The sequence below is a fragment of the Phalangium opilio genome, unplaced genomic scaffold, assembly GCF_054372755.1.
Source record: "Phalangium opilio isolate 3A_F unplaced genomic scaffold, DU_Popi_V2 ptg000009l_1, whole genome shotgun sequence".
Lineage (NCBI taxonomy): Eukaryota > Metazoa > Arthropoda > Arachnida > Opiliones > Phalangiidae > Phalangium > Phalangium opilio.
The window spans coordinates 16,419,321-16,443,699 of record NW_028324146.1 but is presented as its reverse complement, the minus strand read 5'-3'; the positions used below and the strand labels follow the sequence as shown (position 1 = coordinate 16,443,699).

Genomic DNA, 24,379 nt, shown 5'->3' with positions numbered 1-24,379 from the left:
AATGAATTTTAATACAATGATCATTTATACAAAATAATGTTTAAGAACATCTAAATCTCTATTCATGGCACCTGAATGCCAGTCCTCCTTCACCCTAATACCATTCCAACAGACGCAAACATTTGCCTACGACAGTAAATTGCCTAATAATACCATAAATATACATTAAGTAGTCGTCAAATACAATTTTCTTATAAATATTAAAAATTAGAGACTAATTTACATCGAGAAACCTACGTGATAAAGTTAAAATAAACTCTGTTTTATTTAAATAATATTCCTAGATGGTTTTTGAGTAACATGTCTTCAATCAGTCTCGACATAGGTTTCGCTTCATTAATTCCTATATGTAATACTTTATTACCATAATGTTAATTGGTTGTTAGATTTGTTTATCTTATACATACCTTCAAAGAACTCACCTCATATTTGTATGGTCTCAAAAAATATACTCATTGGTAGTTTTTATAGGATAGATAATCAACTTCAAGATATAGTTGCAACAATTAAGCCAGCCTGTTGCATTAAAGGGGCACCTTAAGGTAAGGCATGCTCGACTAATAATAGTGTATATACCTTAATATATGGGTTGATTACAACACTTAAACATGGCAAAGATCCTTGAAGAATTTGCAGCCTTAGAAAATTCACCATTGGCAGTGTCAATGATAAAAGTTTAAATACCAGAAATCTATAATAAAGAAGGCTTATGAATATTTATAATTTATTTTATTTTTTAGGCATGTCAAGAACATTATTTACCAGTCGAACATTATTCCAATAGTTGTTTTTCAAACTTCATTCGCTGCTGGTGATTTGATTATAAAATACGTACAGTTCATGGTGCCAAGTGCAAGGGAAGCTGGCTGTGACCGTCATAGAATAGATATTAAACCGAATCAGGCTTGCATGACCCGTTACGAGTAGGCAATCATATTTGAATAAGACACAGATTTCTCCAGATCATGGCCTTTGAATGATTGAATACCTCCGCTATGGGATGGTGCCTCATTTCATGTTCCAATCACTTACTTGCGTTGCTCCTTTCCTTGAAACGTATCTTGAAGATCCATAAAATCAGTAAATAACAGCAGGAGTTCATAATAACCCCCCTTCGGGGGGGGGGGGAAGTACGAAACTTGCCATAGAGCTAATGGTAAAAATCGCGAACAACAAGATTTTGTCGTTGCGCATATAAAGGACTAGCTTGTTGATGGACATACAACTTTACAGTAGATTGTAGTAGTATCTATACTCCTTGGTTTTCGTTCCAAAACTTGGCAGGGATCTCCGTCGTTAAGAAAAATGGCGAGTATGTGGACGTAGAAACACGATGGAATTCTTATATTAAAGATACTGGGAATCAATTTGTCCAAACTGTTTTAATTTAACCACGGAATTCTCACACATATCACAAAAAAAAACAATAATGACTATCGTTTAAATGTTTTGTAGAATACTAGAAACCATCGCAAAGCCAACTTCTTAGCCAAGGCTTAATGTACACCGCGGCTGCCCGCGCCGACAGACGTGAGACGCGACTCGCGAGCCATTTTCGCTCCGAAAATCACAAGATGAAAATAGTGCTAACGCGGAATATGGGAAATTAATGCGCGTGGGCACTAAACATTTGGTTAACTATTTCTTTGGGAGTTAAGCGGTGTATAAATCCGCTGAGCTTTACGGCGAAACTTTGTTGTTACGGTCTTTTTAACCAGTTTCGTACTTGCCCCCCGAAGGGGGGTTATTATGAACTCCTGATAACAGTAAAAAAACACTTTTCATTACCTTGAAGGAACCTTTTCGCCTCCAGCAATTAAGCTGGTTCCTCGAAGTCTTTACTACTTACTACATTTACATAGTACAGACTGTTAAAAAAGTCTTTGCGCGTTGCGTTTTTCGCACATATTTTACTATATTTCAAAAACTATTCAAGCTAGCGCTCTGGAATAAAGTGCGTTATAAAAGTTTTGCATTCCTCTTTCATATTTTACCCGTTCCAAAGTTGTCCTTTGCATACTTATACCGGAAACCGGAAATGTCAAAATTATCAACTTTGAAAATATTGGATTCTCGAGGATATAAATGCGATTTTCGGATTCCTTGGGGTCGATTCATATTTGAAAAGTGTTCACCAAATTCAATTCGGATGAATAGGTCACGAGTAATCAGCCTTTATTCAAAATCTGGCAACTTCGATTTAAATGGCGATAATTCATAATCGAGTATCGAATCTTTGTCGTAATAATGCTTGATAGATGTTATGACACTTTATGCATATATATATGATTGGTCTTGTGGCGCAATACTTTGAAACAAATCAGACGTTCATTAAAGGGATGGTGAAGTGGAAAATAAAGTAATTTTTTATTGATTCTTCTATAAGACCAATCTGAATCGTGAAACATCCAGGAAATAACACCGAACGATTTTTAAACGACAATTAGTTTGATATTTCATGGATAATTTTAAATAGGGATCTCCGACCAATCGCGTAGCGCCCCGCCTTTTTATCAACAATTTTCTCTTGGCACGCTCCGTGTTGAATCAATTTATCGCGAGATTTGAAAAAATTTGCACGATGTGACAATTGTGGCGCAAGACATGGAGTGTGCCACGAGAATTTTGTTAACGAAAAGGCACGGCGTTACGGGATTGGTCGGAGTTAATTTTTTGAAATTATTCTTAAAATCTTAACCTAATTTGAATATTAAAATCAATGGGAGGTATTTCCTGAATTTTTCATTATGCATACTGGTCTCATGATTAGTAGAAGAATCAATAAAAAAATCACTTTATTTTCCACTTCCCACTCCCTTTAAGAGAAAACTCGCGTCTTTTGAAGAGGAGAAGCGGTTTGAAAATATTGTTATTTGGGCCATGAGCCCGTGATATCATAATATTTAGAACTCATATTAATTACGTCTAGGTCTTAAGCCCGATTCATTGCAGCCTAGAGAAAATCTCATTCATGATGGCATATGCGCTTCACGAGATCCCTTCAAATTGACATATTCGACTATTCCATATAAGAAACAACTTCAGAGGAGAGGGCTTCTATGCTAGGAATGTTCGCTACGCGATTGAGCTTCGCTAAACGGAGCCTGAGGTTGACTATAGCCTCCCGCGTTTAGCGCAAATGTGAGGCCAGGGATAGATTTAATTTTAGTAGTGGGAATAGAGATTAGAGTAATCTAGGAGCGCGTCAAATTCCCTGACCCCCTTCCACGGAAAGGAGGGGAATGAAAGAAGAGGCGTGTCAAAGCGACAAAGGTAAAAAGGAATAACGTATTTTTGACGATCCCGTCAGTAACGTCAGCAAAACGTAGTTTAATTGAGCAATACGAAAATTTAAACTTTTCATCAAGCGTTAGAGGGAGGGCTCTATACTGGGCAATGAGTCGGACTGAATTAAACACTAACCGTTCTCGAATCCTGCTTTTTTTTATGAGCTGCCAAGGTACACATAATCCTACTACCTGCCTTAATTGAGTGTTTTAAAATCGATGACATTTGGCTTTCAAGAAAGGAAAGTTTTATTTGTATCTATGTATAATTTGCGAGAAATTTGAATTCTGTTTGCCCTATTTTTTTGGGTTTCCACCGGTATCTACATTTCTACTTTAATGTACCAGTTGAAACTGTCATAAAGATGACGTTATACTGTTTTTATCTACAAGTTTCTTTATGAAACCATAAATTTATAAAGTATGTTCCATAAGTATGGCACTTCCCATACTTCGTATTGCTAGCGACTTAGAGGTCGAGCTAGTTCGATAACGACAAGCGATAATTGACTACACTTGGCTAATTTTGTAGGACTTCTTTCTTCCTATCTAGCCTGCATTACTAAGCCTTTGATAAGCCTCAACAAGCGTCGTTTACAGAATCTATGACCTACCTCACTAATTTCATGACAAGCTCTCAGTAACCAGTGACAAACTTATGGACTTATGATGAAACGTAAACACCGCGTGACTAGTTATCTCAGTTGCCAGTTTTAATTGATGTGGTCGTAAGTGCGTAATTACCCTCTATCTAAGTTAAAGTGCGATGTGATTCGAAGCGTATTTTAGATTAGCTCCGATTTCGCCTTCTGACGTATTTAATTTTCATCTTTAAAGCTAATTAGTTGCGGATTATTTCGGTTATGAAAACGGCCATTGTCGCTGACAACAGTATAAGAAGAAAGTAGAAAGGAACGCTGACGCTACTCTGGTTCAAGCAAAAGCGGATTATGCTTCACACATAAAGAACGTAAGTCCCACTTTTCCATAGCTTTGGCCATGGATTTCATGATATTCCCGAAGTAAAAACTAAGCAGAAGAACTAAAAAGCTTTTAACCAATCATGAGCCCCCTAACCATATATAACCTCTTTAATGCCAGACCAATCGGCGACGGCTATTACTATTTTCTTGCATGGGAACTCGACTCGACCTCGCCGTCGACATAACCGGGAGGCCCGGAAGGCGAATTTGCGGTATCGTTCCGTAGTCGTTATAAAATATTCAACGTTTTAAAGCTCAAGTTTCGAAATTTTTTGAGACATTTACTTAGTCTTCAACTAAATATTATAAGATTTTCTTTAAATTTCAACAGAAAAATAGCTCTGCGAATAAAATTGACACGAAACCTACACTAAGCTTTGGCTAGATATCAGCGGCTGAGGCCGAGCGGCGCATCTCGAGCTGCCGGCGGCCGGGCTTGCCGTAACGGCGAGAACAAAAAATACCTCGTTAAAAAACAAATGCACGGCGTCTTAAATAGTCCAAGCAAAAGCTACCCAGATTGAAAATATTTTAACGCCTTAAGGTGGGTTTCCAAACGCGCTTGAACAGCTAAAAGATTGAGCTCAAGCTTGAAAATTTCAAGTTTACGCTTAAGCTCGAGATCGGTACCATTTCCAAACTCGCTTTTTAAGTAGCTTGCGATTGAAAAGTAGCCCGTTTGCGCTTGAAAATCGCGTCAAGCTTGTATCTGTCGTGGGTAGATTTCAGCTGATGAATATAGTTTAAGATTGATGACACAATAGATGGCGTTGCTTGAGGGATATTTTTTAGCCAATCAGAACATTGGCTTGTCGAATATATGGCGGTCGGTTTTACCAATTTTATACCAAACTGTTTTTAATAAAAGAAGAAATGCCCACCCAAAAATAATTAAAAGATTTAATGAAAAAACAAGCCGAAGACAAAAGAAAAGAGTCGATAGCTATCAAAGAAAAGATCATAAATAAAGTACAGGAAAACCCTGCTATTTGGGACAGAAGGTTGGAAGACCACAGGAAGAAAGATGTAGTGGAATGCCTTTGGGGAGACATTTCAACCGAAATGGGTTTGACGAGTAGGTATTATCTTAATGTTAGGAAAATCTCGGTTATTAATTAACTGTAGAATATTAGAAGAAAAGTGCAAATCACTATGGAAAAGTTTGGTTGATCCTTTCCGCACCCATTACAATGCAGTTACTTACTCGAAAAGCGGTCAAGAATTCGGCGATAGCATTTTTGATTCTATACATTGGACATTCTTCAAGCAGCTGCTATTTTTAAAAGATGTTTTTACTATACGAGAGTATGATAGACAGTGTCCTTATTTTCAACTAGATAGTCCGTTAATCATTATTTTCCTTTTCTAGAACTAGTTCCAACTTTCCTTCTGTGCAGGAATCTGAAAGCAGTGTTGGGGCTTCATTTGACGAAAGTAATGAATCTAGTAGTGAGGCATCAATATCCAAGAAAAAAGATTATGTATTCAGTGGCCAATCATTTTCATTCGCCGAGGAAATCTTAGAAGAGGTTGATGGTAATGTGAATAGTGAGGTTGAAAACATAAAGTCAACAAATAGTGAGCCTCAAAATACAACCAAAAGAAAAGAATCGAATAAAACTTGGAACGCAAAAAATAAGAAAACTAAACCTGACAATAGGGAATCCTTAATATTGGATGCGATTGAGGCAACAAACAAGTAAATTCGTCATAATGGAAAAGTATCATCTTCTGAGGTCTTTGGGGGATATGTTGGTAGGTTACACGAAGCTGTTCCAGATAATCTAAAGTTAAAGTGTGAAATGGAAGTCATCCAAATAATGTACAAATATACCAATACTGATTCATCTTAAAATTTTTATTAAAAATTAAACGTTTTGAACAATATGGGTCTATATTGCTAATTATTTTTATCGTTGAACCCCTGGCAAGCCCCATAGCCATGGAACTTCTCCATTGTCACTTGAAAAATATCTAGTGAAAGCTTTTCGAACGTCACTAGCTTCCAAACTAAAATTTCTTGCGTTTGTTGGTTCAAAAGTGGTCAATCCTCTTGCTGGCAGGCAGCCGAGGATTTTCCTCCACTTCCCACGCTCGACATTTTTTAAAGAGTCATTACTATCAGCAAAACCAGCTCGACAATATATTTTGGATTTCTCCTTCTCTTCCTCAATTAAAAGATAATTGTGTAATATGACACACGCTTTCACTACCATATCCACATTTGATGGTTTTAATAGAATGGGACCTCGGAAGATTCTCCATCTGGCAGCCAAAATCCCAAATGCGTTCTCGCTACATCTTCTGAAAGAATGGTTCAGATTACTTAACTTCCTAAATAGTGAAATAACCCAAACTCTATTAACTAAAATAAGTACCTTGCACGGCTTAAACGGTAGTTAAAAATTCTTTTTGCAGAATCCAACTCATTCCCTGGGTATGGTCGCATGAAATTAGGCAAAAGCTGAAAAGCTTCATCACCAAGAAGAACATGGGGAACAACTATGTCGCTATTTGGGGCTGCCCTTGGTAGTGGAAATCCAGCTTTCTGATTTTGTACAGCTTGACCAAACGGAGACGATTTGAACACCCCCCATCAGAATGCGATCCATAACCACCTATGTCAACGACAACAAATCGGTACTTGGCATCAACAACAGCCATGAGCACTATAGAGTTATAGCCCTATAATTAAATAGGAATAAACTGGGGAATTTTACAGAACTCTATTTATGCATACTTTATAATTATAATATAGTGTTCCACTTTTCCCTGGTTGCTGTATCATCACATGTTTTCCGTCTACGGCACCACAACACATTGGATAATCCCATAACATTTCATATTCCTTTGCTATTCTGATCCACATTTTTTCATCGGGTACCTTTTAACGATAAGATGACATCAATAAAATTATGTTCAAAGGCGATTTCTGAGGTTTCCTTAACAGGTAAATAAACTGGTAGCAAACATTCCCAAATTGCGGCACAAGTCTCTTTGATTATTCTATGAGCTGTTGTTTTGCCAAGACGAAAAGCGTATGTCATATTTACGAGGCTGGCACCAGATGCTACAAACCTTGAAGAGAATATGAACATTTCATTTCTCTAGAAATGAAACTATTTATTGAAATACGTGAATACTTTACCTTAATGTCAACGCTAATCGTTCTCCTGGTGAAATGGGAGAGCGACTTCTTCAATTTCTCCTCAATCATTTTTAAAAGTTTATCGAACAAATTTGGGTTCATTCTCGTAAAGTTCCTGAATTTTTTATGGGCATTTGTCCTCATGCATTTCAACTTCATTAAGTTGAACAAACAAAATGTATATTTAGTTTTATGGAGTCCAATGGTACAAATATAGCCAAGGCTTAGCAATGCTTACAAGTGTCGCATAATATCCTTCTGACTTTCTTTTTCGCCAGATTGGATGAATCCACCAACGTCGATGGCCGTACGTTCTTTTTTTGGACCCGAGCAGTTGATAATATAGTTGAATTAACAACAAATTCCTTTTAATGAGCAAACGTCGTTTTCGCTGGTTGATAATCGCCATTTTGATCTCAGAATTTTTTCAACTACGCAACGCCACCTAAGCAGCTAATTTTAGATTCCTTGGAAACAGGTAACGCTTGGGCTCATACTTATGCTTCGGCGCAAGATGGCGCTAGTTATAGGAGCGCTTGAGACCCGCGGATTTTGAAACGCTCAAGCTCAATCTTTTAGCTGTTCAAGCGCGTTTGGAAACCCACCTTTACTCCCAAATAATCTTTGGTATTGTGAATAGTTTTATCTAAAGAATATTTTAGACACCCTACTCTGTCTTTATAGTAGTTCTCGAATTTAGGTCCGTGGTAAATCGGTTCTTTAGGCGGAAGGATTGGATGAATCCGAAGGAGCCGCGTTACTGAACTATTTACCTCCTCGTAAGGGGAGGTTATTTCCTAGGAGCTTAGAGAATATCGTGTAGCTCCCCCAGGCACATGTTACGTACTTCATGTGTAAAGCCTAATCGGCTTCTGGGTCAAGGCAACCGTGCTTTTCAAGGTTTTTTTCCGGTTTTTTTCAAGTGATTCGCCCAAGGGTATATTGGTATTGAAAATCCATATAATTAAAAGCTTGCGTTTCTAATAACGGTGCCAGGCTGCGATAGAACATTCGTGAAACTCATTTGTAATTTTAACATGCAATTCTTAACCCACCTCTGTTGGAGGGACTCGCGCAGTTCCGGACTGCTTCTCAACCAAGAGGTGTTGAACTTGGTGTGTACGAAGTCGAAGGCAGTAGCGTCGATAGGGTTTGAGATTTGGGGGGCGGGGCTAAATCTAGGAAAACTAGTTATTATAGGAACTTAATAAAAAATATTGCATAATGGGTACATTGGAAAATGTGTAGACCTTTAAAACTATCCGTAAATTTGTGTCAACGTGAAATTATTCGTATTTTAAAGATATACAACCTTTTATTGATAAAAACTACGGAACCGATTATGAAGGATTTTCACTCATATTAAGTTTATTTTTAATTTTAGTTAGCTCTTGGTCCACACTATTGGGACTCCCTTCGAAAGAACATGAAACATTTTACTTGTCTCCATCAAAATTGTACTGTTTGATATTGAAATTCATCTCTGCAGAGATGAAACTTAACGAATCTATGATTATAATTTTTAATATATTGCTAGAGAATTTTAGGTTGCTAACAGCAATTTTTTGGTAGGGTCTACGGATTATTTTGGGGGCTAAGTTTGGAGTTTGGGGGGCTAAGTTTGGAATTTGGGGGGGCTTTAGCCCCCCACCCCCAAAAAGGCCTACCGACGCCACTGGTCGAAGGCAACTTCTTGAGGCAAAGGGATAGAATCAATGTTTTCCCACTAATACAAGATGAGGGCAGTTTTAGGTAAAAAAATGTACCTAAAATTATGTGCTAAAAAAATTGAATTAAAGCGTTTAAAATTAAGAAAAGTACGTTAGATATTTTGAAATTCAAACTAGCCGCGAAATACCGCCCAACTGGTTTTTCACACAGTGACCTTGCTAATGTCTCCTGATTCATTAATTGTTTGGAAATAGGAGAATGAAGGGAGCTCTAGACCACTGTATAGTAGCTTTTCACTTTCACTATCACTGGGGAAGCGGCGCATTATTAAGAAGACCTTTGTAAACATAATTCTGATTTTTCATGTTTATTATCCTTTGTTCTCTTAACTCTCGGTTACGTTGTAGAGTAAGGATGATAGAGATTTGTCAAAATTGTTACAGGTAATGTCCAGAACACCACATTTTTGCGCTATTTTGGCAAGGCTTAGCTTCCATGTATAATAATGGTATGGCCATATTTTAGCCTAATGGCCCTAATCCAGGCTTTGACATATTTTTAATTGTAATTAAACATAGTAAAACACATACTTTGAACACAAAAATTACAGTGAAACTACTATTTACCTTCCTTAATAACTTTCAAAGCATCCGTATCGAAATGAATTATATTAATTTGGCGAAAATGCAGAATAGTATGAAAACTACTTTTAGGAGTAAATCTACTGTACCTCCGAGGGAGAGGAGGGTAGGGGGGTAATGTAGGTGTTTCGCTCGTGTTTTTGCCAAACGACTGTAGAGGGGGCAGTGATTGGAGCGGTGCCGAAAACTAATACTTTTAAAAATTAATTAAAAATAGTTCAGTTATTAAAACTATCAATATATACATTTTTGAAAACGTAATTTTAGGTTCTATCTGATTTAAAAAAATGTAAGCTTTTCATTAGTGGTCAAAAAATTTATTTTATCCCATTTCAATATTGTTTTTCAAACTTTTAATTAATACATAGTTTACACGCAAGGAGGATTCATAACACTTGCACAAGGAGACCAGGCAACTTAAGTGTGTAAAATCGTCTGCCTTGTGTTAATGTCAGGAATTCTCCATGCCTGTAAACTAAAATGCCTGTAAATTGTGTTACCGATAAGTAATAAGAGCTATAGTTACCAAAACGTTTGAAGTACAGGGCCTATCACTGCGCGGTTGATCCCATTAAAACGAGCGGCAAAAGTTATGTAAGAAATCATTAGCGTAGAACGTTAAATAATCCACCAAAAAAAGTTAGAAGCCAAAATCCGAAAATCTCTTCCGTGGCCGGAGAAAGCCAAAATTTTTCAAAGTACTTATCTTCTGAAATAAAGGTCGCAGGAGGGCCATCAAGCGCTTTAAACGTTTAGAAGAAGACGACGGAAGAAATCCGTGGCCTCTTGAGGCGGAGAAATCATTTGGGCAAGCGCCCAGCACATAGATAGCTGCCCAGCTTAACCTATGATATAACTAGTGATACTTAAAATCTAGGACTTATCTTTAGAAAGACTAGTCGTAGAGGGTTGAAAGAGGTCTTAAAACGTGTATATGTAGATTACGGACGTGATACGTGGTCACAGCAGCCTAAAAATCCACGTGGGCGAGCGCCCTAATCACAAATAGGTGTCCACCTTAACTCTATAAACGAATGATGCTCTTGGCCATTTTTGTCCATAGCCCCCTCGATTGCGCGGATGCGTCTTTCAGTGCTACGTTTTTGAATTTAAATTTTTTGTCTTATACTCGTCTCTCTTGGACTCGTCACGCACTCCATCATTTTTATACTGGACATTTGGCTAACGACCTTTCGTGGAATAAATAAAATGGTCCCTGACCATTGTCAAGAAAGCAATGTATATAACTATATCGGATTGAATCCATCGGTGCGTGATCGAGTGCGCTTCACCCATGTTAAATACCCCTTTCCTGGTAGCAGACGACGTTTCGGTAACGATACAATAGTTAATAGAATTAAGTGGAAATAGATGTGGTGTTTTTAATTAAGAAGAATTAAAGCCCAAAGTAAGTGATCTAAGATTTCAGTTTTGCAGCCCCTTGACTTTATTGCAGTCTTAGGTACGCTTAGATCGCCGATCGCTTGGCTATTTCCAAGAATACCACCCACCTCTCAGATTTTATTGTGGTTTGGTTTTTTGCAAAGTATATGAGGTAAGAAAAATTATGGCGTAAAAATTTTTGGCCGGAAATGAATAGGAAAAAAGTTAGAGCAAAAGAAAATTTGGAAAAGGCCCCCTATCTATGCATATACAGAGGGTCCCGGCCCGCTCGTATACAAAAAATAGAGATAAATATTGCCTCTAGATCACCCTAGATTTCAGCGATCCGGTAGCATGGTGGCTATTTTAATTTTTGTTCCATTTATTTAAAGAAAATTTCATTTAAAAACTCTCATTATTTTATTACATAACAACCCTACATTACTATAGGTTAGGTTAGGTTTGGTTTCGTTAGGTTAGGTTAGGTTTGGTTTCGTTAGGTTTGGTTTGGTTCCGTTTAAATTGCACGCCTTTTCCAAATTTTAATATCTCTTGTGCTTAACACGTTTCATAGGGTCCCGGCACCCTCCGTATATGCATAGATAGGGGGCCTTTTCCAAATTTTCTTTTTGCTCTAACTTTTTTCCTATTCATTTCCGGCCAAAGATTTTTACGCCATAATTTTTCTCACCTCATATAATATCCAAAAAACCAAACCACAATAAAATCTGAGAGGTGGATGGTATTCTTGGAAATTCCCGACTTGAGTGTAAGTTTCGCGTAACTTGGCTTAGTATCGCCTTCATGCATTCTTGTTGGTGGTAGTGTTTCACTTGAGCGTAAGTTTCGCGTAACTTGGTTAAGTCTAGCTTTTGTGCTTGCTTGTTGAGGGTAGTGTTTGACTTGAGTGTAAGTTTCGCGTAACTTGGTTTAGTATCGCCTTCATGCATTCTTGTTGGTGGTTGCGTTTAACTTGAGCGTAAGTTACGCGTAACTTGGTTAAGTCTGGCTTCTGTGCTTGCTTGTTGAGGGTAGTGTTTGACTTGAGTGTAAGTTTCGCGTAACTTGGTTAAGTATCGTCTTCATGCATTCTTGTTGGTGGTAGTGTTTCACTTGAGCGTAAGTTTCGCGTAACTTGGTTAAGTCTGGCTTTTGTGCTTGCTTGTTGAGGGTAGTGTTTGACTTGAGTGTAAGTTTCGCGTAACTTGGTTTAGTATCTCCTTCATGCATTCCTGTTGGTGGTTGCGTTTAACTTGAGCGTAAGTTACGCGTAACTTGGTTAAGTCTGGCTGCTGTGCTTGCTTGTTGAGGGTAGTGTTTGACTTGAGTGTAAGTTTCGCGTAACTTGGTTTAGTATCGCCTTCATGCATACTTGTTGGTGGTTGCGTTTAACTTGAGCGTAAGTTACGCGTAACTTGGTTAAGTCTGGCTTCTGTGCTTGCTTGTTGAGGGTAGTGTTTGACTTGAGTGTAAGTTTCGCGTAACTTGGTTTAGTATCGCCTTCATGCATTCTTGTTGGTGGTAGTGTTTCACTTGAGCGTAAGTTTCGCGTAACTTGGTTAAGTCTGGCTTTTGTGCTTGCTTGTTGAGGGTATTGTTTGACTTGAGTGTAAGTTTCGCGTAACTTGGTTTAGTATCGCCTTCATGCATTCTTGTTGGTGGTTGCGTTTAACTTGAGCGTAAGTTACGCGTAACTTGGTTAAGTCTGGCTTTTGTGCTTGCTTGTTGAGGGTAGTGTTTAACTTGAGTGTAAGTTTCGCGTAACTTGGTTTAGTATCGCCTTCATGCATTCTTGTTGGTGGTAGTGTTTCACTTGAGCGTAAGTTTCGCGTAACTTGGTTAAGTCTGGCTTTTGTGCTTGCTTGTTGAGGGTATTGTTTGACTTGAGTGTAAGTTTCGCGTAACTTGGTTTAGTATCGCCTTCATGCATTCTTGTTGGTGGTTGCGTTTAACTTGGGCGTAAGTTACGCGTAACTTGGTTAAGTCTGGCTTTTGTGCTTGCTTGTTGAGGGTAGTGTTTGACTTGAGTGTAAGTTTCGCGTAACTTGGTTTAGTATCGCCTTCATGCATTCTTGTTGGTGGGTGCTTTTAACTTGAGCGTAAGTTACGCGTAACTTGTTTAAGTCTGGCTTCTGTGCTTGCTTGTTGGTGGTATTGTTACACAAACCATTCTTTATTTATAGGATTTATAGTTTTGAAGTTTATTAGTCATTCAACTTTGGAGCAAAGAACAACTGTCTCTGTTATTAATATTTTTTAGAATTTTATCACGCTATTGCCTTTTTATTTTATTTTATTAGCTCAATCGAGATATCTGACCTTTGACTACGTCAGAAATAAGTTATTGGAACTGCAATGTGCAGATAAAAATGTTCCAAAATCCAAAAAATACGACTTTCAAGATTTAATCACGCAAATTATACATCATTGCGGAAATGTTTCCGCCCAGGACGTAAACAGGCTTTTCATGGCTTCTCATGAAGTTGACAAAATGTGCTCAAGCAATGAGCTAAAAAAAGCACGTGGTATCGTGTAATATACTGAGTTTTTCCAGACGCAAAGTAATTATTAATTTTTATTAATAGATTTGTTATTTATTAAATTTTTGGCTTTGGTTAAATTTTATAAACAGCAACAATAGCACGGCCATCAATCAAAGTGCTAAAAGTTTCGCGCGATTTATGGGAAGGAGAATAGACAAAAAAGAACCGAGTCCCCTCGCTGATATGATAACGTCGTTCATTGTCAAGCTAGTGTGTACGTGTAATATGGAATATTATTTTTATATTAGGTTTGGTTAATTTTATTTCTTCGTAAAACAGACGCAAAGAATAGGCGTAATTCAAATACAAAGAGCGCTTTCAGGAATGAGATAATCGAAGAGTACGACTCAATAAGAAACGATTATCCAATTTGGAAAAACAACCTCTGCCTCCCGTCAGACCTTTTGAGTGTTTTTGTGCACGCTGGAAATGAGAGCAACTTAGACCCAAGATTCTCTGTTGCTGGTAACTTTCTTATTATATTATTATATTTCCAAATATTTCTCTGCTGTATGATAGAAGCCACGGTTGTGGGTCTTAACGGCAAAGCATGCATTTTTATCTGAATGATACCATTAGGATTTCCTTTAAATAACTTATTTTCATTGTGAAGAATATGTAAGTGTAACTAGAGGGTGTTGTTTACTGACCAATGAATTTCTCAATGGAATTCGTAATAACACTTAAGTAATAAATTATTTATAATTGTAAGCTTATAGAAATATAGCGTTAGTTTCATATTTAGAAAATGACATAGAGAGGTTTATTTATATTTCCAAACTTCTTAAATTTAATTTTTGTATTTTTGTTCCACCTTAAGAGACACAGACGCGGAGGAAGAGGTTTTACCAGCCCCTCAAACGTGTAGAACTTTGACAGAAAATGTCGTAGCGGAGGCTCTTTCCTCATTGGAGGAACAGTTAAATTAAAGGTATGCAATTTAATGCATGTGAAGATGATGTTGAAAGTTACAGTTTGAGTGACATAATGGGCGGTCATATTATGTAATTCTTTTCTAAATTTTATTTCAATTCTAGTCCATTTAAATGATTCTAAAATATTCTTACTAATTTGATTTATTTAATTATAATTGAATCCCGAAATTGATTATTTTTTTGTATCTAGAAACTCCGTTTGCAACGAGACTCTCTAAAAAACGATTTAGAGATCACGGAAGAGGAAATTTTAAAAACCAAAAATACAATAAAAGATCTCAAGAATACGATTAAGATAAAAACTGATAATGAAAACGCAGCCGAAAAATTACGGAAAAAAATTCCTCAACATTTTTTTGAAAAAGTTGACGACATCCTACCATTTTTAGATAGTCTACAACAAGAATTGAAAGTCGGCACCTACGAAGATGCTATAAAATCTTTGATGCAAATGAGCCAAAGAGGTAATCTTTATGACATATTGTATTTCAGTTTGCAAATCTTAATTCATTTTGCTTTAAATTTCCCAGTAGGTTTAGCGGTTGAAAATAAGGAGTTGGGTGGTAAGTACGCAGACTTTTTTGCATTTCTTTAATAGTATAATTTAAAGGTAGAATGTAAATATTAGTGTCCCCTTTTTAAATCTAATCAGATGCGGAAGATTATATTAAAACCATAAAATTTATAGTATTTTTCAATTGCATGTGACTATATCGTTCTGTTTCGAAGTTTTTCTACAGAAAGTTCAAAAGCAACATTTTCAAATAATGATGGAAATTTGGAAGATTTAACGGATGGTGAGTACAATGGTGAATTAAGATAATTAATGGTAACACGATTTCAACTATATCATTCTTTTTCGTTAATTTTTCAATTTATTGCCAGAAAATTCAAATGGAGAAATTCCAGAAAATGTTCAAATGTCCAAAAAGCCCGCGGATGGTAAGTACAAAGTTAAAGTTATCATTTCTTGACCCATTTCCTAGGGCGTACTTAAATGTTATTTGTATATATTTTCATTATATTTACAATATACAGATGAACAAGGTCCTATGGGCAGTTTTGAAAATAGCGAGGATTGTAAGTATAAATATAAATAAGCTTCTCTTGACCCATTTTTTCAATAGTTTCTATGTTTTCAAATTTCAACACCTTTCTGTTTTACTAAATAATCTGTAATCCTTAGCAAATTCCGAAGGGGAAAATACAAGCGCAGAGAAGTCAGAAAACATCGCAGATGGTAAGTTCAAATGCTAAATTAGCACTTATTGACCCGTTTGGAAGGGTCTTATTAAACGCAAAAACTTTATTCTCAAAGTTTGTTTCATTTCATATAAAATTTACTTTAGAAATAAACCCTACTCAAGACCAAAATCTGAATACCAATGATGGTTAGTATAAATTTTATTTCTAATGGGGGAAAAATTAAGGGCCGACTTTTTTTAAAGTAGCAAGTGTTTAGTTTATCCATGAAGGGGTTATAATAATATGTGTTTTTTCGATAATTTTGAATTCGTTTTCAAAGTTTTAATATTAAGTCTATGCAGGAACGAAATTTGAAAATGTCAGAGAAAAATAACTTTCTGAAAACAGATATCGCAACTTTGTTTATTACAGCCTTTATTGATATATATCTCGAAAAAGATATTGGAGTAGTAAATAACCGTAAGTGTGCCTGATTTTAACATTAATCTCAACTCTTTCTTCTAATGGATTTTAATGGCAATATATAATGGAAAATATTTATACTAATAACTAGAAATGTCAAACGAAACTGCTTTTGTAGCAAATCTCGACGCTAATGTTGTGGCTACTAGTAGCAATATTTTAACTGTTGCCATGAATGAAGTAATTGGTGAGTGCTTTATCACAATTTGATAAAATATAACAGCGTACATTTAAATATTTTTTAGGATTTTCCACCGTAAACACAAATCCGTGCGAGACAAGTAAGTTTCCTAATTTAATGCAACTGATGCGTTATTTTATGTAACTGAGAAAATATTTGTTAAGGTCAACTTTTGCCACCGCCCGCCAAAAGAGTCAAAAAAGAAAAAAAAACTTCTTGAGACATTATCACAAATCAAATAGCTGTAAAAAATGTCTAAATGAATCAATATTTTTATCTAAATCTAAAAATATCAGACCTAATTTTTACCTCTCCGAGTGACGTATGTCACGGAGAGGTTCTAAAATCGACAGGGGTGTGCGGGTGGGTGTATGTGTGTGACATTCGCTGGGTTTAATATAAGACCAAACGAATTAATTTTATTATAGCTATTCCGACTAATAATTGCGGTATTTCCTTATTAATCATGAGAATTTTATTGTTTTATTAGGAATCCCTTGGCACAAAAGGAGGAAGGAAAAAGACCTTAAGAAATAACAAGCCCAACCCCTCCGTAATTTTTTTTCTTTAACGCTTGAAAAAGCTTTTTTTTTACTTGATTTTAATAGTTATTTTTTTAAATTTATATAGGCGGCGTAAGTAAAGTATTAAATTAATTAAAGAAAAGAAATAGTCGCTTTTTTAAAAAATATCATAAATAAATATTCATTTTGAACACAATATTCCTATGGTTCACAATTTTTTAATTCTTTTATTATTTTAATTCATAAATGTTCTATTTTTATTATTATATTTATCCCCCATAATTTTTCGAATTAATTCTACTCGCAAATCTTTCGAGATGAGAAAGTGATATATTTCATACACTTAAATCTATGGTTTTCACCATTACAATTTTAAGAATGGTCGAACCCCGTCAGGGCGTAGGAACAGTAAGCCCAGCTAGCAACGCTAATGCCCGGGGAGGACCGGTTTTCTTAAAATTAGCGCGCGTTTCTTGCGAAATAACTCGAGGCGGCTCCATGCAATGTGAATGTAGTTGACCCTTCCTTTAAAAATAATTTCAGTTTCATGGCGGTCCGCGCTCTAATGTAGAACCTTAGCCTAATGTCTTGTGTCTTGTCGAAGGTTATACGCTAACTAACTTGTAGGACAAATCCTGGCGATGAGTAGCGCTGATATGGTTGTCGATGGTGTATCTGGTAGTATACCTCGTGGGGTAGAGTATTCAAAGGTCTGACAGATGTCTGACTCCCTGTACAGTCTCGTTGAGTATTGTATTGGATTCGGGAAACTCATTAGCTGTTCAATTGCCTAAGTCATAGATGTTAGGGCTTTTGAGTATTTCTCGAGCTGGAACGGCATTTAAACGCGCTCCGTACTCCTGGGAAGTAAATTTTGTTACAGTCCGATATCAGCAACTATCCCCCACCCTCCTGCTCTCTCGTGTTTAGCACCGTCTTTAATTTTTTCCCTTTTAACTCGCTGGCCAGCGAAGCTTCTTATTCCATCATTACCCCGTCTCTAGTTATTTGTCTTTTTTGCCTGACAGTTAAATAACCTACTTCGATAATAATTGGGAAGCTAAAAGGCCCAAGTCGAAAAATTGGTTTCGTAGACGTAGAAAGAGCTATATCGTGATTATGAACTGAATTCGCTGAGCTCGCGCGATAAACTATTCTAGTCGGTCGCATTGTGAAGGTTAACTCGCGGTTCCTAGCATTGTGGTCTTTCCTTTTGGTGTTTCTCGCCAGGTTAACCGCGCAATCAAAAGTGGACTTTTGTACTGATCGTTTCGCCAGTTTGTACCTGTAGACTTCATTCCATTCGTTCAGCCATTGTTTTATGCTCTACCCTAGTTGAGGGGTTTGTAACGATGGAATGGCGTACCTAAGAATTTCCCTCTTTTTATTAAGAGGAGTTTTATAAAGCCTAGCGTGTTTTCGTTGAAGAGAGAAATGGAAACTTTCTACGCAAAGTTTCCAAAACCCATAAAACCACCTCGTGTGTAGGAGCGAAAGATAGAGAGCACTTGTTATATTTTTCGATTCAATAAAATGTACAAAGACTTTTTAAACGTATCCCCAAACGGCTCATTATTTCCTCACGGATATTAATATTATTTAAGTGCTAACTTAGCAAGTCATTTTGTAGCGAGGTTTTTAAACTAGGCTATGAGGCCCTTAACTCTAATTCCCCGCATCATCCTATGATTCAGATAATCCACTGAAATCTATTATGTATCCTACAGCTCCAATGAATGACATAAGCGTATGAAATCCTCCATGCCTTACTATAACAGAAGACAACAATTCTGGTAAACCTAAGACCATTTCAGAAACTTGAGGTAAAGTGGCTGACCAAATGTTACGACACACGATTTTTGATTACATGGATCACCTAGATCGAGGACGTATGTCAGTGAAGTGTAGATAGCAGAAAGTTCGGTGGGATTTAGATTTACAAATGGCAAAATCGAGATTCTGCTTACATCAAAATCAGTATCAGTAGGCGATGCTGTTTGCATATATCCGCTCCACTCTGGACAAGGCTGTTTCCAAGTCTTTCCTTACATACAAGTTAGATCCATATTCAGGAGCTCAATTCTATAATCTTTATTTAAATTATACATTTGTTATGTCAACCGTGTTTCACACGCGTTAACTCAACTTTCGCAGTATTTACAGTGTCGGCGAACAATGGTATATGTTAGAACATGGTACATAGGCTGTTTTACCCACTCCCGAACTATACACTATAGCTCCGGTCATGAAAAAATAGCCAAAAATGGGAACTATATCCTTTATTTTGAAAATGTACTCAAAAAAAATCATAAAATCCCCATTTTTATTGAGGCTTATCTTCTGTGTCAGATTGTGAACTTCTGGTTAGTTGTAGGTCAAAATGTCTTGAGATGAATTATGTGTGTAGGTAATCTACAATTGAAGATTAAATACGAGTGAATCGGTTAAGTTGAACCAGAGTTATTAAACGTTTTCTGGATTTTGTCATCCATTTTTCCAATAAAAGAGTGTGGGAGACCACATAACGTGAAATTTTAACTTGGTTTAAATTTTTTTCCGGTTTCCTTCTGCTTTTGGGATAAAGTGACTTTACTAGGCCTACATGCCCAATGAAAGTTGAGGAAAAGGGAGGCCAAGAGGGCCGCATGTGCTCGTCTTCGGAATCAGAACATTGATTCCATAAACCCATGAAAGATTTTATGCCATAAATTGTATGTCTGGATATTAATCCAAAATATGTATGTCAACTTAATTTATAGTCTGGATTCAAAAACACTTTTTCGGTGGGGTGGAATTACTTAATTGACAAGTACTTCAATTGACAATAAATTGTGTATAAAAACAGCAATTCTTGGTTTTATCGGTGACGAAGACAATTTACAATAAAACGTTTGACCATGCTTCAAAATATTCAAGTCTATGTCACCGAGGTATTTCAATGTTTCACTGTGAAGTCCTTTAAATGAATCTAAGAATTTCGTAGAAAACCTCTTACAAGAGGCTGGCTTATAGGTTAGGAAGTGTTGACATATTATATTTTCAAATAGTTCAATTTATGGTAGTTATATTATCTCTGATGGTATGTCGGTTAAAATTATGTTGATTAATATTAATTATCTTAGGAGACTAGATTTTTGAACATAGCTTTTATTGCGTAAATAATAGCTTAAATAGGTGAAAACTTCAAAATGCCTGTAAAAGTGTTTCACTTCTATGGCACCTATCCTTGAAGGGGCTGTTCGACTGTTTCACCTTGGCTACCGTCAGGGGTTTTTAGAGCCTTTTGATAAAAAATTGTATGATCGGTGGATGCGGTTTAAATTTTAGAAAAGGTTAAATCATGGATGAAATTCTTTCAAATTTCAGAAAAATGGGCCTACAAGTTTGTCATCAATGCTCCTGATGGAGTTGATTGAAAGAAATCGAAGAAATGTCGCCCCTTTTCTTAAATTCTGTTTTGTAGAGTTTGCAATTGCATCGAAATTTTACATATTAAAGGTCTTTTGGTTCACAAAAATCTGAAATTAGTTTGCAGTTTGAACGTTTTTACAAGGTGGTCCAGAAAGGGTGGCTGGACCGAAGCAATGTTTGGTCGAGTTTTACGCATGACCCCTTAAATATCATTTAGAAGTATAAAAGATAATGACATTTAAGTAGTCATCCATAGAACACTCATTAGGGTGAAATACCTTGAAACATTGTGTCAAAATCGACTATACAATTCACTCTACTTCGGTCCTGCAACCCTGGATACAAAGGTCATTCACCGAAATAATATGCATTACCGTTGATTTTTCAGAAAGGAGACGTTATAGAATCACTGAGGTCAATTTTCATATTGGCTAAAAGTGACATTCCTCTGCCAGAGGAAGATGATATTGAGAAACTGAAACATCTAAGTGAGCTGTGGAAGGCGTTCAGAATGACAGTAAAGCCAGAAGACCGAACTGTCTCTAAAGTTATTTTCTTGCTAATGGAATTTATCAACAATCTAAGAAAAATTAAATCTATTTGGTTTGGAACCTTTCGGACAAATCTTTCAAAAACTATGATAGATAGGTTTTCGAATCTTATGAGAGAAGAAAGGTTTATGGTAAAGGCTCTATTTCATCCGAGACGAAAACATTCATCTTTAAAGGTGAGAAAGTTGCGAAGCCATATGGTCATATGTTAATGTTCAATGGCAATTGGCTTATAATCAATGAAATGGTCACAGGCTACAATTTACTAGTACGGAGGAATGAATATCCAGATTTTCGCACAGTAAATGAGGATTAAGCCGAAGAATTTATCTTGATGCTCTAGATAAACATTTTTCAAGATAAAACGAATTCGGGAAACTAGTTGGAGGAAACAAGCTGCTCCCTATTTCACGGCTTGGAAAGCCCACGACAAATGTTCTCAATTTCATCTTCAAGAAAAAGCTTCGATGAATATTTGCATGAGCGCATAGTGTTCACAAAAGAATCACTACAAATCAAAAAATTTGTCGTAGGCTATTGGGGGGACAGAGAAATACCATTCCCAGAACTAGCAACAATTGGTAGGAAATATTTCATCTGGGTTGGCAATAGAAAAATTGGCGGTAGAAAGAGCCACGTCAATCTAAACAGATTTGAACTATGTATACAAAATAAGCGACATGGTCTCACTTTTGACCCTAAAAGTTCAATTACAATAGCTTTGGTATAGTAAACCTCTTATTGGTGAAGGAAAAGTATGTATTAGTGTTCCTTTTACCGCAAATAGTAGCCCTCTCATTGGTCGAGGACAAATATGTATGAACGTTCCTTTTACCGCAAGTAGTAGCCCCTCATGGGACGGGAACAGGAAACCTTTGTATAAACAACCTATAAATACCAAAATTTTCTGTTGCGAACTTCACTCTCTTCATTTCGACTCAACAGCCTCCACGCCTGCCAGGGGATCGCCAGCACCCTCTTCTCCTGCCACCGGATCGCCAACACCCTCTTCTCCTGCCACCGGATCGCCAACACCCTCTTCTCCTGCCACCGGATCGCCAACACCCTCTTCTCCTGCCACCGAATCGCCAGCACCCTCTTCTCCTGGGACCCTATTCTCCAAGGTCCTTTTGGAGGAATTTCGATCCGAATCTTTTCATTCGGAGTCAATTTCTCCGAATGAAAATAAAACGTATTCTGTAAGAACCTTATCCTAATCATACGGTGATAACCTCTCCGAATCATTCGGCAGCCGAAAGAGATGGCCGAATCGAGCATTCGGACATTTTACCGACTCTCTTTCCTTCATCAATCTTAGATTCGCGGAACTTTCTCCAAATTCGCCGGAGTTTTCTAGTATTTTTCCCCGTACCTTTTTGCTGGCACCTTGGCTGCGGTTCATATTTTTATTTAGTATGGCTGCTTTGTTTTTTCAACTCAAGCCTCATTGTTTGCGATTTGAACATGGTAATCGCATTGCCCGTCGCGATTTACGAGTTCAAAGGGTTTTTCGAGACTTGAAATCAAGTGTGGGCAAAATTTTAGGTTAAAGCGGGAAATGGCTTTAGGCCTTGGCGGGCCTTGGCGAAATCTACAAGGTAGATCGACGGCTTTTTTTGGTAGATTAAAGGTAAAAAACTTCGTTGAATTTATCCTACATTTAAGGGATAATTTCGCGAGATCCAATTACTTAACACAGATTTAATTGTTCATTTTAATATTTTTCCTACCGGGGCTTGTAAGTTAGAGCCACCTATTTTTGACCAATTGCATCAATTATTAATAATTGCTAGATTAAATTTGGTTATTTCGTTTAGCATCTATTTAAATTATTAAATATTGGTAGGTGTGTAACCATTGATAGAGAGCTAATGATGTACATTAATGAATTTATCATAATCTCACGAGATCCACACAATTGGATTATAATTTGCGATTAATTAACGTTGTTATTTTAGGTTCTCATTGCCTCATATTTAACCCTACTAAAACTTGCGCTACTAAAACTTGCGCTAAGTTTCATTCAAAATTCGACGTATATTAACTGTTGTTTACCGTGTTCTTTAATACCCATTTTAAAAGAATATTATGAAGCAATTTAAGAATAAATAGTTTTTTATCAAAAAAAATAAATAAATAAAAAAAGTAAAAAATACACTTGTTTCTCTCTTAAAAAAAGAAATCGAACAAGTTGGGAAAACCAAAATATTACCTCTCCGAGTCGAGAAAATTATAGAACCTTAAGTATCCAATGAAAACGTCGAGACTAACATCCGCCATTAATCTAGATCCCAATAGGTTCAACTTTAATATACATTTTTGCCTACTCTCAACTCCATTAATAAATTAACGATTATTGAAGAATTAGACTTGTTGGCAAATATTAGCGATATTTTCAACGCTTTCTTATTATTGCTCACTATATTGTATGGATATTCGAAGACATACATATATTTGAGATAACGTAAACCCCTTTTTGTTAGGGAAAATATCAATAACCCTTGACATTCGCGCAAAGGAGTTGGAATAACCGAAATAATAACTCTCAGTCCGGGCAATTCCTTTATTTCTTATTAGTTTTCCATAAAAATGTCTTCATTCATGACGCACATTGTAATAGCTGCATTCCTGAAATTTAAAACAAGTATTTATATGAACTCTTCTAAGCCTTGGAACGTTTAAAAGTACATATAATCCATTTTTGAATATCTAGTAGTAACACGATATTACACAGAGACGTTCTTACATTATTTCATCCACGAGGTCTTTAAAATACTCGTGTATTTCATAAGAGATTAGACATTGGGAGAGATCCTCATCATTACCATCATCCACTTCATCCGATGAATCACTTACTAGGCTTATTTCAGTTATTGTATTCATTGGTGCACTAAATATGTTACACATGGCAATAGTTCGTTACAATCACGACATGTGTTCCTGCATGTACATGCACTTACTCTCCAACTGTCGGAACATAATCAATCCCAAAAACGGTTCCTTTCTCAATCAAATCACGTTGAGAAATTCTAAAAGTTTTAAGTTAATTCATTAATCGTAAGGAACAGACTTATGATTGAAATATTGACATAAAGAAGTACTTGTTTCCGTTAAGAAAGCAATATTTTTGTTTTTGAGCTGAGTAGCTCCCAACTGCGCCACAAGCATCCGGACTTCCTTCCCATAAGTCGTAGAAAAGGTTGATAGTTTTTTCTAAGTTATTGTAGATGCCGGCAACTTTATTGTACTCCAAACATTCCACAATCACATTCGATGGAATGCCGTTTAAATAACCGAAAGCAGAGATCATTGAAATTTGATTTGGATATATTATTTTTGTCTTAAAAAATAATCGTGAAATTGGTTTTGGCCATGATGAAGCAGGCGATCCAGCTACTCGTTGAAGTACATTCCACGGATTAAATTTAGCACGAAATTTTGAAGGTCTTTGAG

At 36.5% G+C, this 24,379-nt stretch overlaps 2 protein-coding genes and 1 long non-coding RNA gene across 6 annotated transcripts; 1 reads left to right on the top strand and 2 right to left on the bottom strand.

Annotated features, from left to right (window-relative positions):
- Nucleotides 1-6,823: 6,823 nt before the first annotated feature.
- Nucleotides 6,824-11,129, bottom strand: LOC149716557 (uncharacterized). Of its 2 annotated transcripts, XM_089849326.1 has the most exons (7): nucleotides 8,474-11,129; nucleotides 7,916-8,415; nucleotides 7,657-7,863; nucleotides 7,419-7,571; nucleotides 7,219-7,348; nucleotides 7,011-7,154; nucleotides 6,824-6,955 (listed from the first exon to the last, which is right to left on the bottom strand). In XM_089849326.1, exons 3-5 carry the CDS (start codon nucleotides 7,825-7,827, stop codon nucleotides 7,277-7,279), a joined length of 396 nt encoding a protein of 131 aa, XP_089705452.1. In that variant the 5' UTR covers nucleotides 7,828-7,863; nucleotides 7,916-8,415; nucleotides 8,474-11,129; the 3' UTR covers nucleotides 6,824-6,955; nucleotides 7,011-7,154; nucleotides 7,219-7,276. The 2 variants fall into 2 exon arrangements, with proteins under 2 accessions (XP_089705452.1, XP_089705451.1); XM_089849325.1 differs by having other exon boundaries at nucleotides 7,657-8,415; nucleotides 8,474-11,128.
- LOC149716556 (uncharacterized) lies at nucleotides 10,830-17,109 on the top strand. Of its 3 annotated transcripts, none has more exons than XM_089849324.1 (17): nucleotides 10,830-11,138; nucleotides 13,414-13,674; nucleotides 13,746-13,870; nucleotides 13,936-14,121; nucleotides 14,477-14,587; nucleotides 14,782-15,055; nucleotides 15,122-15,154; nucleotides 15,332-15,388; nucleotides 15,477-15,533; nucleotides 15,630-15,671; nucleotides 15,778-15,831; nucleotides 15,941-15,982; nucleotides 16,209-16,256; nucleotides 16,351-16,446; nucleotides 16,505-16,540; nucleotides 16,931-16,993; nucleotides 17,071-17,109. In XM_089849324.1, the coding sequence occupies exons 6-16, from the start codon at nucleotides 15,037-15,039 to the stop codon at nucleotides 16,975-16,977; spliced, it is 531 nt and encodes a 176-aa protein (XP_089705450.1). In that variant the 5' UTR covers nucleotides 10,830-11,138; nucleotides 13,414-13,674; nucleotides 13,746-13,870; nucleotides 13,936-14,121; nucleotides 14,477-14,587; nucleotides 14,782-15,036; the 3' UTR covers nucleotides 16,978-16,993; nucleotides 17,071-17,109. The 3 variants fall into 3 exon arrangements, with proteins under 3 accessions (XP_089705450.1, XP_089705448.1, XP_089705447.1); XM_089849322.1 differs by lacking the exon at nucleotides 17,071-17,109 and adding an exon at nucleotides 16,605-16,684 and having other exon boundaries at nucleotides 16,931-16,995; XM_089849321.1 differs by lacking the exon at nucleotides 17,071-17,109 and having other exon boundaries at nucleotides 16,605-17,023.
- A 6,366-nt stretch (nucleotides 17,110-23,475) lies between these two features.
- LOC149716555 (uncharacterized) lies at nucleotides 23,476-23,898 on the bottom strand. The gene is made up of 2 exons (XR_016369586.1): nucleotides 23,673-23,898; nucleotides 23,476-23,554 (listed from the first exon to the last, which is right to left on the bottom strand). It is a non-coding gene; the product is annotated as an uncharacterized LOC149716555 (long non-coding RNA).
- Between the last annotated feature and the right edge of the window lie 481 nt (nucleotides 23,899-24,379).

Excerpts from the sequence above, each read along its gene's own strand:
- LOC149716556 (XM_089849321.1), top strand. Across the intron at positions 15,672-15,777 it reads TTTTGAAAATAGCGAGGATT|CAAATTCCGAAGGGGAAAAT; the intron begins GTAAGTATAAAT and ends TGTAATCCTTAG. Across the intron at positions 16,257-16,350 it reads TATTGGAGTAGTAAATAACC|AAATGTCAAACGAAACTGCT; the intron begins GTAAGTGTGCCT and ends ACTAATAACTAG.
- LOC149716557 (XM_089849326.1), bottom strand. The coding sequence starts at position 7,827 with ATGGCGATTATCAACCAGCGAAAACGACGTTTGCTCATTAAAAGGAAT. Across the intron at positions 7,572-7,656 it reads AAGGATATTATGCGACACTT|TTGAAATGCATGAGGACAAA; the intron begins GTAAGCATTGCT and ends AACTTAATGAAG. Across the intron at positions 7,349-7,418 it reads CGATTAGCGTTGACATTAAG|GTTTGTAGCATCTGGTGCCA; the intron begins GTAAAGTATTCA and ends ATTCTCTTCAAG.